The sequence below is a fragment of the Erythrolamprus reginae genome, chromosome 13 (genome assembly GCF_031021105.1).
Source record: "Erythrolamprus reginae isolate rEryReg1 chromosome 13, rEryReg1.hap1, whole genome shotgun sequence".
NCBI classification, from domain to species: Eukaryota; Metazoa; Chordata; class Lepidosauria; order Squamata; family Dipsadidae; genus Erythrolamprus; species Erythrolamprus reginae.
Window position 1 is genome coordinate 6,245,012 of NC_091962.1, and position 15,852 is coordinate 6,260,863.

The 15,852-nt window shown below is 40.8% G+C and overlaps 1 protein-coding gene across 1 annotated transcript in view; it reads left to right on the plus strand.

The window, feature by feature from the left end:
• The first annotated feature begins 7,469 nt into the window (after nucleotides 1-7,469).
• SLC29A2 (solute carrier family 29 member 2) overlaps nucleotides 7,470-15,852 on the plus strand; it is a 136,330-nt gene continuing 127,947 nt past the window's right edge. The window contains exons 1-2 of the mRNA XM_070766334.1: nucleotides 7,470-7,710; nucleotides 12,346-12,441. Of these exons, the coding sequence (XP_070622435.1) occupies nucleotides 12,413-12,441 (29 nt within the window). The 5' untranslated portion in view covers nucleotides 7,470-7,710; nucleotides 12,346-12,412. The remainder of the gene's footprint in view (nucleotides 7,711-12,345; nucleotides 12,442-15,852) is intronic.

Genomic DNA, 15,852 nt, shown 5'->3' on the forward strand with positions numbered 1-15,852 from the left:
TCTCCCTTGAGTAAAGAATGTGTAGGTGGTACGAACACCTACTATAGTAAGGGCCAATGGCTGGTAATGCAATAATCGATTTTATTGCCTTGCTATTCTTGCAGAGTGTATTTCTGTTTTTACAGAAAGACTGTTTCAAGTTTGATTCTCACCCCCCCCCTTTAAAAAAACCCCGCTTTGTGATGGTTATTTAAGTATTAGCAGCTTCCTCTATAAGTCAGAGGTATATAATATATAAATAATCCTATGGTTGCTCCTGAAAGCCTTGACAATTCCTTGTTTTTAAACACAAAAGGGGTGGGGGAAAAAAACAACACGAGGCACTGGGAACAACATGAAGGGAACCTGAATTGGTTTCACAAGGCGGATTTTTAAAAAAATAAATTGTGCAGGATGGAAGACCACCAGGAAATGTTAAGGCCACAGGCCAGCCTGGGAAGTCAGCCAAAATTCCACTTCTATATTCTTGCCAAGAACATTTTATGGATGTGGGCTTCCTTCCGTTCACCCAGGGCTCAAATCTCTCCCCGAGGATTCTTTGATGGGTCTTTGTTGGTTTCGTCCATAAAATTGATCCGTGGATAAAATTGATCCATCGATCATTTTGGAAGAGATGAAGAATTTAAGGCTACTGCCCTAACTCTGGATTCCCGGATTCCCGAGTCTTCGGAGAGGGGCGGCATACAAATCTAATAAATTGAATTGAAATTGAATTCCTACCAAAATTCAGATTTGAGGAGTGGAGTTAGTTGTTGGTTTTTTTAAATTATTATTATTATTATTTCAATTGCGCATCAAATGAAATAGAAATAGAATAACAAGAGTTGGAAGGGACCTCGGAGGCTTTCTAGTCCAGCCCCCTGCTTAGGCAGGAAACCCTACCCCGCTACAGACGAAACATTTATCCAAACTCTTTTTAAAAACTTCCAGTGTTGGAGCATTCACAACTTCTGGAGGCAAATGGTGACGAAGAATTCAAGGTCTCTATCCTAAATATGGCTTCCAACGAAATTCGTTTTGGGTGGGTTGTTTGCTTTTTTTTTCAATTGCACATCAAAAAATAAATCTTCTTCCCCCCCCCAAGTTTTGGTGTGACCAAAACATTTCCTTCGACAGTGGAATCTGCTGTGTACATAACCACCATGTGAGTTACTCAGATTTTTTTGGTAATCCTTTGGCTCCCTCCCAGAGGCCTGGGACCGCAATGGCCCAAGCTCTCATTTTTTGACCACCCAAGGGGAGTTCAGTCCCCCAAAAAATCCCTTTGGCTGGGATCTGACCCTTGTTGAAAAAATACCCAGGAGTATAGATCGCGGAGACGATATCCTCAAGTCGTTTCGTTGTACCGTAACAGGCGGCACTTATTCGAGCAACGGGGAAACTTTTGCGAGAACAGTGGCACGGGAGAAATCGCCGATGTTTATATCCTGATGCGTATTCTAGATTGTACGTGTTTCGATTTCGTTTTGAATAATAATAACGGCTTGTGACAAGCTTTGGAAATCTTTTCCCCGGCTTTTTCTCGGGAGCAGAAATCGGAGGCTTTGTGGGTCTCACTCGTTTCCCACAACCTCCGCAACATCCCTGCTCTTACCCCTAACTCTTCCCTTAATTGTCGTGTTCAAATTGTGACGTCTTCTCCGTATTATGCTGCCACCTCTCGATAAGAGTCCTCGACGAGGGTCGCGCCCTCGGAATGTCGTTAAGCCTAAAACCACGTTGTGTTCAAAATGTGGGACTTGTGTTAAAAACACACACGCACACACAAGGGGGAATATAAATCTCACCACACAATCAGACAGGGTGTGCTTGTCTATTTCGTACGACCGAATCCGTAAACGCCTGTAAATTGTACTTTTTTATATATAAAGTTGCCTGCTCTTTTGCGGTGTTACGTCGAAAAACCTCGACGCCTATTTTTTGCCAAGTCTAGATGTGAGCATTTCCAATAAAAGAAAACAACCAATCTTTCAAGAGTTTGTGTTTTAAATTAATGGTAGTTTTTTAATCCGCAGGTGGTTCCTGGTAATTAAACCTAAAGTTGTGGTTTAAATCAATCCTTTAAGTTCGGGGTAATTCATTTTCCTTTATAAAATTTTGCAAAAAATAATCTGTTACAACAAAAATCCAGCAACAGAGTACAGTGGTACCTCTACCTACAGACGCGTCTACTTACGAACTTTTCTAGATAAGAACCAGGTGTTCAAGATTTTTTTTGCCTCTTCTCAAGAACCATTTTCCACTTACAAACCCGAGCCTCCGAAACTGTAACTGGAAAAGGCAGGGAGAAGCCTCCGTGGGGCCTCTCTAGGAATCTTCTGGGAGGAAACAGGGCCGGAAAAAGTGGGGAGAACCCTTCATGGGGCCTCTCTAGGAATCTCCTGGGAGGAAACAGGGCTGGAAAAGGCAGGGAGAAGCCTCCGTGGGGCCTCTCTAGGAATCTCCTGGGAGGAAACAGGGCCGGAAAAGGCAGGGAGAAGCCTCCGTGGGGCCTCTCTTGGAATCTCCTGGGAGGAAATGGCAGGAAAAAGTGGGGAGAACTCTCCATGGGGCCTCTCTAGGAATCTCCTGGGAGGAAACAGAGCTGGAAAAAGTGGGGAGAACCCTCCATGGGGTCTCTCTAGGAATCTCCTGGGAGGAAACAGAGCTGGAAAAAGTGGGTAGAAGCCTCCATGGGGCCTCTCTAGGAATCTCCTGGGAGGAAACAAGGCCAGAAAAGGCAGGGAGAAGCCTCCGTGGGGCCTCTCTAGGAATCTCCTGGAAGGAAACGGGGCCTCCACCCTCCCCATGGTTTCTCCAGTCGCACACCTTATTTGCTTTTACACTGATTCCTATGGGAAAAATTACTTCTTCTTACAAACTCTTCTACTTAAGAACCTGGTCGCGGAGCGAATTAAGTTCGTAAGTAGAGGTACCACTATACTGGGTGTTTCCACAACATTTCAGGCACAACTCTCCAAATTATTTCACAGAATACCGAAAAATAGAGTTGGAAAGGGACCTTGGAGGTCTTCTAGTCCAACCCTTTGCTAAAGGAGGAGATCCTATAGAAGTCGTCCTCGACTTACATTTCCATTGCTAAGCAGGAAGCTTTTGCCCCATTTTGGGAGTTGGGGTCCACAGGTCTTAAAGTTACAGGCTGAGGAATTCTGGGAGTTGAAGTCCATAAATCTTAAAGTTACAGGCTGAGGAATTCTGGGAGTTGAAGTCCATAAATCTTAAAGTTACAGGCTGAGGAATTCTGGGAGTTGAAGTCCATAAATCTTAAAGTTACAGGCTGAGGAATTCTGGGAGTTGAAGTCCATAAATCTTAAAGTTACAGGCTGAGGAATTCTGGGAGTTGAAGTCCATAAATCTTAAAGTTACAGGCTGAGGAATTCTGGGAGTTGAAGTCCATAAATCTTAAAGTTACAGGCTGGGGAATTCTGGGAGTTGAAGTCCATAAATCTTAAAGTTACAGGCTGAGGAATTCTGGGAGTTGAAGTCCATAAGTCTTAAAGTTACAGGCTGAGGAATTCTGGGAATTGAAGTCCATAAATCTTAAAGTTACAGGCTGGGGAATTCTGGGAGTTGAAGTCCATAAGTCTTAAAGTTACAGGCTGAAGAATTCTGGGAGTTGAAGTCCATAAGTCTTAAAGTTACAGGCTGAGGAATTCTGGGAGTTGAAGTCCATAAGTCTTAAAGTTACAGGCTGGGGAATTCTGGGAGTTAAAGTCCATAGGCCTTAAAATTACAGGCTGGGGAATTCTGGGAGTTGACATCCAGATGTCTTAAATTTGCAGCCCAGGAATTCTGGGAATTGAAGTTCACAGATCTTAAAGTTACATAGAATCACAGAAGATTGACGGCAGAAAAAGACCTCATGGTCCATCTAGCCTGCCCTTATACTATTTCTTGTATTTTATCTTAGGATGGATATATGTTTATCCCAGGCATGTTTAAATTCAGTTACTGTGGATTTACCGAACACGTCTGCTGGAAGTTTGTTCCAAGCATCTACTACTCTTTCAGTAAAATAATATTTTCTCACATTACTTCTAATCTTTCCCCCAAATAACCTCAGATAGTGCCCCCTTGTTCTTGGGTTCACTTATCTCTTGAACCTTATTTAATTCTTTAACATATTTAAATGTTTCGATCATGTCCCCCCTTTCCCTTGCCGGAGGGGGACACCTTTACCCAATGTTTCAATCTGAACAATTGGCTGTCCAATTTCTTCTTAAAGAGACCTTCCACCCTCCATCATCTCTGAAATGTGTGTTTGGGGCGCCCTCTAGTGAAAAAAAAGGGGGGTACTGTATTAATCATTAATCACTTGAAACTTGGCGGGAATTTTGAGTGGTGGCAGGAAGTATTTTATTTCCTTTTGTTTCTTCCTACTCAAACTTGGCACGTGTCTCGCCGGAGAATCGCCCGCCAAGGTAAGGAATTTGGGGTGCTAGGGAGGGCTAATTCCTCCCCCTTCACTTTTTTGGGGGATAGGGGGTGCAGAAGCTTACCTCCCATGCAAAAGAGGGGAAGGAGGAAATTTGTGCTATACTATGTGCATCATCTTAAAAAAAAATAGACTTTATAAAATAAGATTTTTTTTTAAAGGGAAGGGGAAAAACCACACCTGCTAGGACAGTTCATTTTTTAAATTTTGCATTTCCAAATGCAGTGGCTTTCCTCGTGGTCTCCCATCCCCGCATGCAGAGAAAGAGGAGAAGGATTTAGGGGTAGTGATTTCTGACAGTCTCAAAATGGGTGAACAGTGCAGTCAGGCGGTAAGGAAAGGGAGTAGAATGCTTGGCTGCAGAGCTAGAGGTATAACAAGCAGGAAGAGCGAGATTGTGATCCCGCTGTATAAAGCGCTGGTGAGACCCCATTTGGAATAATACTGTGTCCAGTTCTGGAGACCTCACCTACAAAAAGATATGGATCAAATTGGGTCCAAAGACAGCCTACAAAAATGGTGGACGGACTTCAGCATAAAACTTATCAGGAAAGACTTCATTAACTCAACCTGTGTAGTGTGGAGGACAGAAGGGAAAAGGGGGACATGATCGAAACATTTAAAGAGCTTAAAGGGTTAAATAAATAAGGTTCAGGAGAGAAGTGTTTTTAACAGGAAGGTGAACCCTAGAACAAGGAGGCACAATCTGAGGTTAGTTGGGGCAAAGATCAGAAACAACGTGAGAAAATATTGACTGGAAGAGTAGTAGATGCTTGGAACAAACTTCCAGCAGATGTGGTTGGCAAATCCACAGTAATTGAATTTAAGGGGTGTGCATAAGTGCACCAGTGTGCCTTCCGTCCCCTGTCCAATTGTCTCTCCTTATCTCATTTATCTTTTCTTCCTTTCAAATATGTTCACCTATACTTTTATATCTTTTCTTCTATTCTTTTCTTTACTTATATTATTACATATCTTTCTTTTCAATCTGTATTATGTATTGGACAAAATAAATAAATAAATAAAAAATAAATGCCTGGGATAAACATAGATCCATCCTAAGAGAAAATGCAGGAAATAGTATAAGGGCAGACTAGATGGACCAGGAGGTCTTTTTCTGCCGTCAATCTTCTTCTATGTTTCTATAGTCTGGACCTAAGCCATGAAAGGCTTTAAAGGCAATGACCGACACCTTGAATTGCGCCCGGAGACCAATCGGGAGCCAGTGTAGTCCACGGAGGATTGGTGTAATGTGGGTGTACTTAGGTGCACCCACAACAACTCACGCGGTGTACTCTGGACCAACTGTAGTCTCCGAACACTGTGTAGCCCCATTGTAGAGTGTGTTGCAATAATCTAACCGTAAAGTGACAAGGGCCTTTCCTACTGGTTTGGAAGGGAACACTTTGCGTATGCGCAGAGGGTGAAAGAAAAGGGTGGCATTCCAGTGGAGACTCCCACTTCCATTGCTACTGGTTCTCCAAACCACCAGCACAGACCATTACAGGTACTGGGACTGAACCAGTATTTTATGCCTGGATCCAATTCCAAATTTGTACTTGACTGACTGACTGACTGACTGACTGACTGACTAACTAACTAACTATAAAAATAAAAATTTAAAAAAGTATTGCAAGTTAAAGAGTTGCAAGAAAATGGAGTTTTTAAACTTTTATTTAAATGCATAAGAAATACAATACACAAGACATTTAAAACACAAACAAAAAGTTGGACGAAAATGTAGCATAGCCTAAAAAACGGTTCTAACTATATTGACATTCTGTTGTAGCTCTGTTGAATTAGTCATATACACGAGTTTTAAAACGATCCAAATCTTAAGTCATATACATCATCTTATATCTTTATATTTAACTGTAAATTCTATTACCAGGCAATAACTTTATCAATTAAGTATCCATCAAATGTACATTAATTATTTTATCCTTTCTCCTAACCACCGATAAAACAAATCCCAACTAACTAACTAACTAACTAACTAACTAACTAACTAACTAACTAACTAATAAATTAAAAATTGAAAAGTGTTGCAAGTTAAAGAGTTGCAAGAAAAGGGAGGACTTTTTGAGTACATTATCTCCGTGTGGATTCCCAAAACGAGTTATTTGATGGGCGTTCCTCACTTGTAAAGCAAGGCTGTTATTGTTGATCCCAGGCCAGATTCCTCCCATGCTGAACAAAGGACGATTCTTTTGGAAACCACTCTGAAATTGTAGGAAGATTTTTTTTAATAGTTTGTTGACACAAGTCATTAAACAGGGCCTGACATAGCAACTGTTGTTAGTAGAAACATTGAAAGGATGTTTCTAGTCCTCCCCTCCTTTCCTTCCTTCCTCCCTCCCCTATTTTTCTCTCTCTCTCTTTCCTTCCTTCCTCCCCTTTTTACTTCCTTCCTTCCCTATTTTTCTTTCTTTTCTTCTTTCCTTCCTTCTCTATTTTATTCCTCCCTCCCTTTCTTCCTTCTTCCCATATTTTTCTTCTTTCCTTCTCTCCTTTCTTCCTTCCCCATTTTCCCCTTTCCTTCTCTCCTTTCCTTCCTCCCCTCTCCTATTTTTCTTTTTCCTTCCCTCCTTTTCTTCCTTCCCCTATTTTTCTCTTTCCTTCCCTCCTTTCCTTCCTCCCCTCTCCTATTTTTCTCTTTCCTTCTCTACTTCCCTTCCTTCCCTCTCCTATTTTTCCCTTTCCTTCTCTCCTGGTCTTTCTTCCCCATTTTTCCCTTTCCTTCCCTCCTTTTCTTCCTTCCTTCCCCTATTTTTCCCTTTCCTTCTCTCCTTTCTTTCTTCCCTATATTTTTCCCTTCTCTCCTTTCTTTCTTCCCTATTTCCCTCCTTCCTTCCCTCCCCTATTTTTCTCTTTCCCTCCTTCCCTCTTCTATTTTTATTCCCTTCTCTCCTTTCCCTTCCTTCCCTATTGTTCTCCCTCCCTCCTTCCCTCCCTCTCTTCCTTCTCTCCGCCCTCCCGCCTTCTCTTTCCCCCTTCCCTCCTTCCATCCCGGGCCGCTCTCTTGCCCAGCGTTGCCGGGAGCGCGCAGCAGAGGTCGTTCGGAGGACGGCGGAGGCGGCAGCAGGGCCTCCACGCAGACGCCGAGCGAGCGGGGCTGGGCTCCTCCCTCGCCTCAGGGCTGCCTCAGAGGGTCTCTTGCCATGAAGCGGGCCCGGCGGGCGGCCGCGTCTCATGCCTCGGCGGCTGAGGAAGCCCCGGGCGGCTCGGAGACGCCGGGCATCCCTGGCAGAAGCCGCGGGGCCAGGCCGGAGGAGGTAGGGGATGCCGAGGGCCGGCGGGGAGGAGGGAAGGAGCGGAGGGGACACTGGGACACCCCCCTCAAAATTGCCTCAGAGCAGGCCTGGGGCCTTTTGGGGGGACGACTCCAACCAGGGGGTGAACCCACCCACAGTGCGGCCTCTTTGCCCATCTGACCCTGGTTTGGGAGGAGGGGGGAGGTTGTGTAAATGGAGCAAGCAGGCCCTCGAAATGCCCCCCCCCCCCTTTCTGCCAAGCCCACCTCACCTCACAAGCCATTTACTTTCCTTCCTTCCTTCCTTCCATCCTTCCTTTCTTCCATCCTTTCTTCCATCCTTCCTTCCTCTATTTTTCTTTCTATTATCTGCCTGTCTCTCTTCTACCTGCCTGCCTGTCTGTCTGTCAGTCAGTTTATCTGTCTATCTATCTATCTATCTATCTATCTATCTATCTATCTATCTATCTATCTTTCTACCTACCTACCTACCTACCTACCTACCTTCTTTTTCTATCATTTATTATCTGTCTATCTAGATATCTGTCTATAAATCATCTATCATGTATTTTTCCGTCTGTCTGTCTGTCTGTCTGTCTCTTTATCTATCTATCTATCTATCTATCTATCTATCTATTTATCTATCTACATATATTTTCTATCATCTATTATCTCTCTATCAACATCTATTTTTCTATCTTTCAGTCATCTATTATCTATCATCTATTTCTTTCTATCTATCTATCTATCTATCTATCTATCTATCTATCTATCTAGTATATATATATATATCTACATAATCTTTTATCCATCATCTATTATCTATCTGTCTATCTAGATATCCATTAATCATCTATTTTTCTTTTTATATCTATCTATCCATCACTTTGCTCTCTCTCTCTATCTATCTCTATGATCCATCCATCCATCTATCTAGATATCTTAATCCATCCATCTATCTATTCTTCCCATTCCATCCATCTATTGGATGAGTCAGAAGAACAAGTCCTCACTTTACAACCAACATGAACAAACCCATCCTCTTCCATGGCTAAGCGAGACCGTTTTGTAATCACCTACACCTGATTTTACGACTTGTTTGCTTTGTTTTTCGGGTCATAGCGGTTAAGCCGATCTCTGCAGTTGTTAAGCAAATCACATGGTTGTTAAGTGAAACCAGCTTCCTCTGTTGACTTGTCAGAAGCTGTCTGGGAAAGTCGCAAACAATGGTGGGACGAGGCCAGGATGTTGCAGGTTGTCATAAATACATGCCGGTTGCCAATTTTTAATCACATGGCTAGGGGGAGGGCTGCTACAGTCGTAACTGCGAGGAGTGGTCTTAAGTCACTTTTTTCAGTGCTGTTGTAACTTAGTCACTAAGCAAATTGTATGTTGTGGACTATCTGTACATACATACATACATATACTGTATACATACCGGTACATATATATTGCTCAAAAAACTAAAGGGAACACTTAAACAACACAATATAACTCCAAGTAAATCAAACTTCAGTGAAATCAAACTGTCCACTGATTGACAATCCATTTCACACGCTGTTGTGCACATTCAACTTTGCACAGAACAAAGTATTCAATAAGAATATTTCATTCCTTCAGATCCAGGATGTGTTCTTTGAGTGTTCCATTTTTTTTTTTTGAGCAATACAGATAGCTCTTGTAAAATGGGCAAAACTCACTTAACAAATGTCTCGCTTAGCGATATAAATTATTGGGTCCATTGTGGTCATAAGTTGAGCATTAACAGAACTTTTCACTCTCCCCACCCTGCAATTTTTGGTAATTTATTATTATTATTATTATTATTATTATTATTATTATTATTATTATTATCATTATCATTATTATTATTAGTAATAGTAGTAGTAGTAGTAGTTGTATTGCTATGGGCCGCTCCGAGTCCTCAGAGAGGGGCGGCATACAAATCTAATAAATTATTATTATTAGTATTAGTATTAGTATTATTAGTATTAGTATTATTAGTATTAGTATTCTAGTATTATTATTCTATTATTGTTAGTTGTTATTGTTATTATTGTTATTGTTGTTGTTATTATTATTATTATCATTATTATTATTATTAGTAGTAGTAGTAGTAGTAGTAGTATTATTGCTGTGGGCCGCTCCGAGTCCTCAGAGAGGGGCAGCATACAAATCTAATAAATTATTATTATTATTATTATTAGTAGTAGTAGTAGTAGTAGTAGTATTAGTATTAGTATTATTAGTATTAGTATTCTAGTATTATTATTCTATTATTGTTGGTTGTTGTTATTGTTATTATTGTTGTTATTGTTATTATTATTATTGTTGTTGTTATTATTATTATCATTATTATTATTATTATTATTATTATTAATTATTTGGATTTCTATGCCACCCTTCTCCAAAGATTATATCCCCTTGATATTATCCCACCAATTATTCTTTTCAAGCAAAGTTAAATCTGGTGCGTTGTGTGTCAAGGGTTTATATTTGGAAATCCCCAAATATTTTAAACCTCCTCATTCTTATTTTTATTTTTTTAAACCATTTTTCCTTGCTGGCGCAATAATACCCATCGGTGTGGCAAGAGCAAAAGAGGAATTGAGAGCTGGTTTGGCTTAGGGGCTAAACCATTAGGCTAGGCTTACCTTAAGCCAGTGTTTAATAATTTTTTTATACCCTGCCCCCCAGGAAGAAATAAATATTTCACGCGTCCCTCCAACTCTCTGCAGACATGATTATTTGCAATATTCAGCAATGTTTTCTCTGAAAAAAAACAAGCGGCTTATCAGCGTGATTGGGGTGTAATGTGTTTAAGTGACGCCTTAATTTATTTGGCCGCATTCTGTCTGCTACCAACATGTTTAGACATGGTCAACATACTGGTCTTTCCTCATCTGCTACTATAATCACAATGAAACCAAGCGCTGCATATATGCTTCCTCGTCTTATTTCCTCGTCTTAGCTTTCAGGAGACTGACGTTTGTCTCATTAGCTCCGTCTCTCTCCTCCTTTCTTTTCATCCCTGTTAAATATTTTTTCCACGGCGTCTCTTAAGGGTTTGTGATCTGCACTTTATATCTCGTGCTCTGTGCTGTGTGCTGTTGTTCGGTGCAACCCCCCCCTACTCCCTGTGGCAAAAAAAATCATGTTCCCTGGGGTTACGTGCCCCCCCAGCATCGCTCTGCACCCCCACCCCCAAGGAGGCCCACCCCAATATTTGAGAAGCACTGCCTTAGGCACAAAAGCCAGCTAGGGGACTGAACACCAGGAGACTGGGAGTTCTAGCACTATCTGACGCATGGAAAACAGCTGGGTGACTTTGGGCCAATCACCAGGAGATTGGGAGTTCCCAGTCCCGCCTTAAGCCGTGAAAACTGGTTGGATGGCTTTGGACCAGTCATTCTCTCTCCGCCCAACCCACAATCTCGCAGGGTTGTTATTGTGGGGAAAAATAGGATGAGGAAGGTGTGTTGGGTCTTTCTGTCTGTCTGTCTATCCCATTCATCTATCCATCTATCTGATTCATCCAATCTATCTATCCATCTCTCCCCTCTCTCTATCCATCTATCTATCTATCTCTCTCCTATCTCTCTCCCATCTATCAATATAGAAACATAGAAACATAGAAGATTGACGGCAGAAAAAGACCTCATGGTCCATCTAGTCTGCCCTTCTACTTTCTCCTATCTATCTATCTCCTATCTATCTATCTATCTATCTATCTATCTATCTATCTATCTATCTCCCATCTATCTATCCATCCATCCATCCATCCATCCATCCATCCATCCATCCATCCATCCATCTATCTATCTATCTATCCATCCCGTTCATCTACCCATCTATCTGATTCATCCATTCTCTGTCCATTTCTCGCCTCTATCTATCCATCTATCTATCTATCTCTCTCCTATCTCTCTCCCATCTATTGATATAGAAACATAGAAAAATAGAAGATTGACGGCAGAAAAAGACCTCATGGTCCATCTAGTCTGCCCTTATATTCTATCTTCTATCTATCTCCCTCCTATCTATCTATCTATCTATCTATCTATCTATCTATCTATCTATCTATCTATCTATCTATCTATCTTGTGTTTCCCCCATAATAAGACCGTGTTTTATATTTTTTTGAAACCTGAAATAAGCACTTGTCCTTATTGCCATGCACTCAAAAGCCCAATTGGTTTTATTATCAAGGGATGTCTTATTTGGAGGAAAACAGAATCTCTCTCCCGCCCTCCCCCCCTCCCTCCCCCCCTCTCTCTATCTATCTCTCTATCTATCTATCTATCTATCTATCTATCTATCTATCTATCTATCTATCTACCCTCCTACCTACCTACCTACCCTATAGCTCTATTATCTCTATCTATCTATCCCTTGCCTTGATTTATCTTAAAAATAACAAAGGTGGGATATTACAAATTTTTTTTTTAAATCCTTTTTCAAGAAAACAAAAAACCCGGACACCCGATTGTCTGGGATGGTGTAAGGCCCCCTACTTGTGTGGAGGGTTGGACTAGAAGACCTCCAAGGTCCCTTGAAGCCTTGGGATTCTACGAACGGCAAAGGCATGAGACAAGTTGGCTTCAGCGCAATGGGAGGCGTCCAGCTGAATTTCAATCCTTTTCTTTTCCCCTTCCAGCTCCAGCTGCGGTTGGTGTGAATAGAAGAGGAAGTGTGCTAGTTTCCTGCTCACACTTCGGGCAATCATGGGTCCACAGGAAAAACCCAAAGACATGTGAGTTGCAATGTGTGTGTGTTTCCTTTAGCATAAGATATTTCTTTATATCTATCTGTCTGTCTGTCTGTCTGTCTATCTGCCTGCCTGCCTGCCTGCCTACCTCTCTCTCTCTCTCTCTACCTACTTACCTACCTACCTACCTACCTCTCTCTCTCTCTCTACCTCTCTATCTCTATCTCTCTATCTACCTACCTACCTACCTTCCTACCTCTCTGTCTGTCTGTCTGTCTGTCTGTCTGTCTGTCTGTCTATCTATCTATCTATCTATCTCTATCTATCTCTATCTATCTATCTATATCTATCTATCTATCTATCTACCTACCTACCTCTCTCTCTCTCTATCTATCTAGTTAACTATATCTATCTATCATCTCTCTCTTTCTCTCTCTCTCTCTCTCTCTCTCTCTATCTATCTATCTATCTCTATCTATCTACCTACCTACCTGCCTCTCTCTGTCTGTCTGTCTGTCTGTCTGTCTGTCTGTCTGTCTGTCTAGCTATCTAGCTATCTAGCTATCTAGCTATCTAGCTATCGACCGACCTACCTATCTACCTACCTACCTACCTACCTCTCTCTCTCTCTCTATCTATCTATTTAACTATCTATGTTTCTATAATCTCTCTCTCTCTCTCTCTCTACCTGCCTACATCTATCTATCTATCTATCTATCTATCTATCTATCTATCTATCTATCTCTATCTCTCTATCTACCTACCTACCTATCTCTATCTCTCTCTATCTATCTACCTACCGACCCACCTACTTATCTATCTATCTATCTATCTATCTATCTATCTATCTATCTATCTATCTATCTATCTATCTACCTACCTACCTACCTACCTACCTACCTACCTATATATCTAAATACATACATACATATCTTTATATACAGTGATCCCTCATTTTTCCAAGACCACCCGTGAAAAACGAATTTCTGTGAAGTAGAGGAAAGGTATTTTTTATGTATTTAACGAGTATTTAGGCTTTAAAAACCCACTCTTTTCATTAAACAGTCATTCTATAATGTTTCTCAGATGAAACTACATGTGATATCCTACCAGTTTCTTTAATAGAGTACAATATTACTGTAGAAGAATTTTATGAATTTTTAATGGATTTAAGCCCCCTTTGAAAACCCACGAATTAGCGAATCCGCGAAAGATGAACCGTGAAGTAGCGAGGGATTACTGTATATATATTTTATATTTATGTTTGTTCTATTCCTATGTCTTTTCTTCTATTCTTTCTTTGATATATTTTACTATGAGTATATCCTCTGTAACTTTCATTATATTTTGGACAAAATAAATAAATAAAAATAAAATAAATAAGATAGCCAGTCCAGGACGTGATGTGCTTTGGAAAAATCTTAGGATGCAAGAATCGATCCTACGGGTTCAATTTGGGGTTAATTTCCTGGAATTCTGAGCAACATCCACAGCCTTTCGATGGAAAGGTGTTTTAGCAGCTGTGAGACAATCCCCTGTGGGGCTTTAAAGATGAAGGGTGTGCCTCTGACCATACGTGGAGTGTTTTTGCCAGCAGGATGAGTATGGAAACTCTTAAAATCATCAGATTTTGTTGGCAAACAGGGGTTTCTTTTCTACCCCCTTCTGCCCTCCCAACGAATGTTCTGTTAGGACTTTTGCAAGCTACATTTTCAAGTCTGGAAATAAATAAAGGAAAAAAATAAAGGGAATTTTTTTCCCCCTCTTGACATATGAATCAGGAGAAAAACTTCGGCTTTTTCGAAAACACTGAAAAACATTGGTATTTTGGGGTAGTTTTTTTTGTAAATACATAGCATTTGGCCTCAATCAGGCCCATGAGTAATATTTGACTAATGACTTAATATTTTTACTCCTCTAGGCAGGATCATTCGAATCATTTCCTCTATTTTTTTTGGGGGGGGGGGGTTTCTTAAAATATGCTGGCGTTTGTGTTAACTTACCACATATTTTTGGATTCGGGGGGGGAGGGGGGGGAGGAAGGTTGTTTTTTTTTGCTGCTGGAAAATTTCCTCTAAAAAATTTCCTTCAATCCCTCCGTGGATGAAATAGAGACGGTTTGCGGAAGTATTAAATCTGAAGCCAATGAATGCTGCTGCTTGAGGCCTTTGGGTATATACTTTACACACATAAACACACACACAAAAGTAGTCCTTGGTTGACAATGACAAATGAGGGCATTGGTTGTTAAGTGGTGCAGTTGATAATCTCTCTACTTACTACCTATCTCAGCATCTATCTATTAATGACTAATATCTCTCTCTCTATGCATCTATCTATCTATCTATCTATCTATCTATCTATCTATCTATCTATCTATTATCTATATCCACCTCTCTCTATTTCTCTCTCATCTCTCTATCATCTCTCTGCCTGCCTGCCTGCCTGCCTGCCTACCTACCTATGTATCATCTATATCTATATCCACCTCTTTCTATCATCTATCATCTGTCTGTCTGTTTATCTATCTATCCATCATCTATATCTATATCCATCTCTCTCTCTCTCTCTCATCTATCATTGTCTGTCTATTTATCTATCTATCCATCATCTATATCTATATCCATCTCTCTCTCATCTATCATTGTCTGTCTGTTTATCTATCTATTCATCCATCATCTATATCCATTTCTCTCTCTCTCTCATCTATCATTGCCTATTTATCTATCTATTCATCCATCATCTATATCCATTTCTCTCTCTCTCATCAATCCTTTGTCTGCCTACCTACCTACCTACCATCATCATCATCATCTATATCTATCCATCTCTCTCTCTTTCTCTCTCTCTCATCTATTATCTATCATCTGTCTGTCTGTTTAGCTATCTATCTATCCATCATCTATATCTATATCCATCTCTCTCTCTCTTATCTATTATCTGTCTGTCTGTTTATCTATCCATCTATCATCTATATCTATATCCATCTCTCTCTTTGTCTGTCATCTGTCCATTGATCTGCCTGCCTGCCTGCCTATCTACCTACCTACTTACCTACTTACCTACCTACCTATCATCTATTTCAGCATCTATTAAGGACTATATTTATGCATTTCTCTCTTTCTCTTTCTTTCTCTCCCTTTCCTACCTATGTATCTATCAATCTCTCTATCTTCCCCCCTGTCTCTCTCTCTCTCTCTCTTGCTCGCTCACTCATTTATTTTTGCGGAGGTAAAAACTTGTCTGATCTGAGACCACAATATTCTCTGTTTATGAACACCCAAATTCAGTGCTCATATGTCAAAAACGGATCAGGTAGCAAGACAAGCCCTGCTGAGTTCAGCAACGTCCTCCTTTGACCGTTATTTGAGGTCCTGGGTCTTGTAGGCACATCCATTTGGATTGCTTAGCCTGGGTTGTGGGAACCTGGCTAACAGACGGAATCAATAGTCTCAA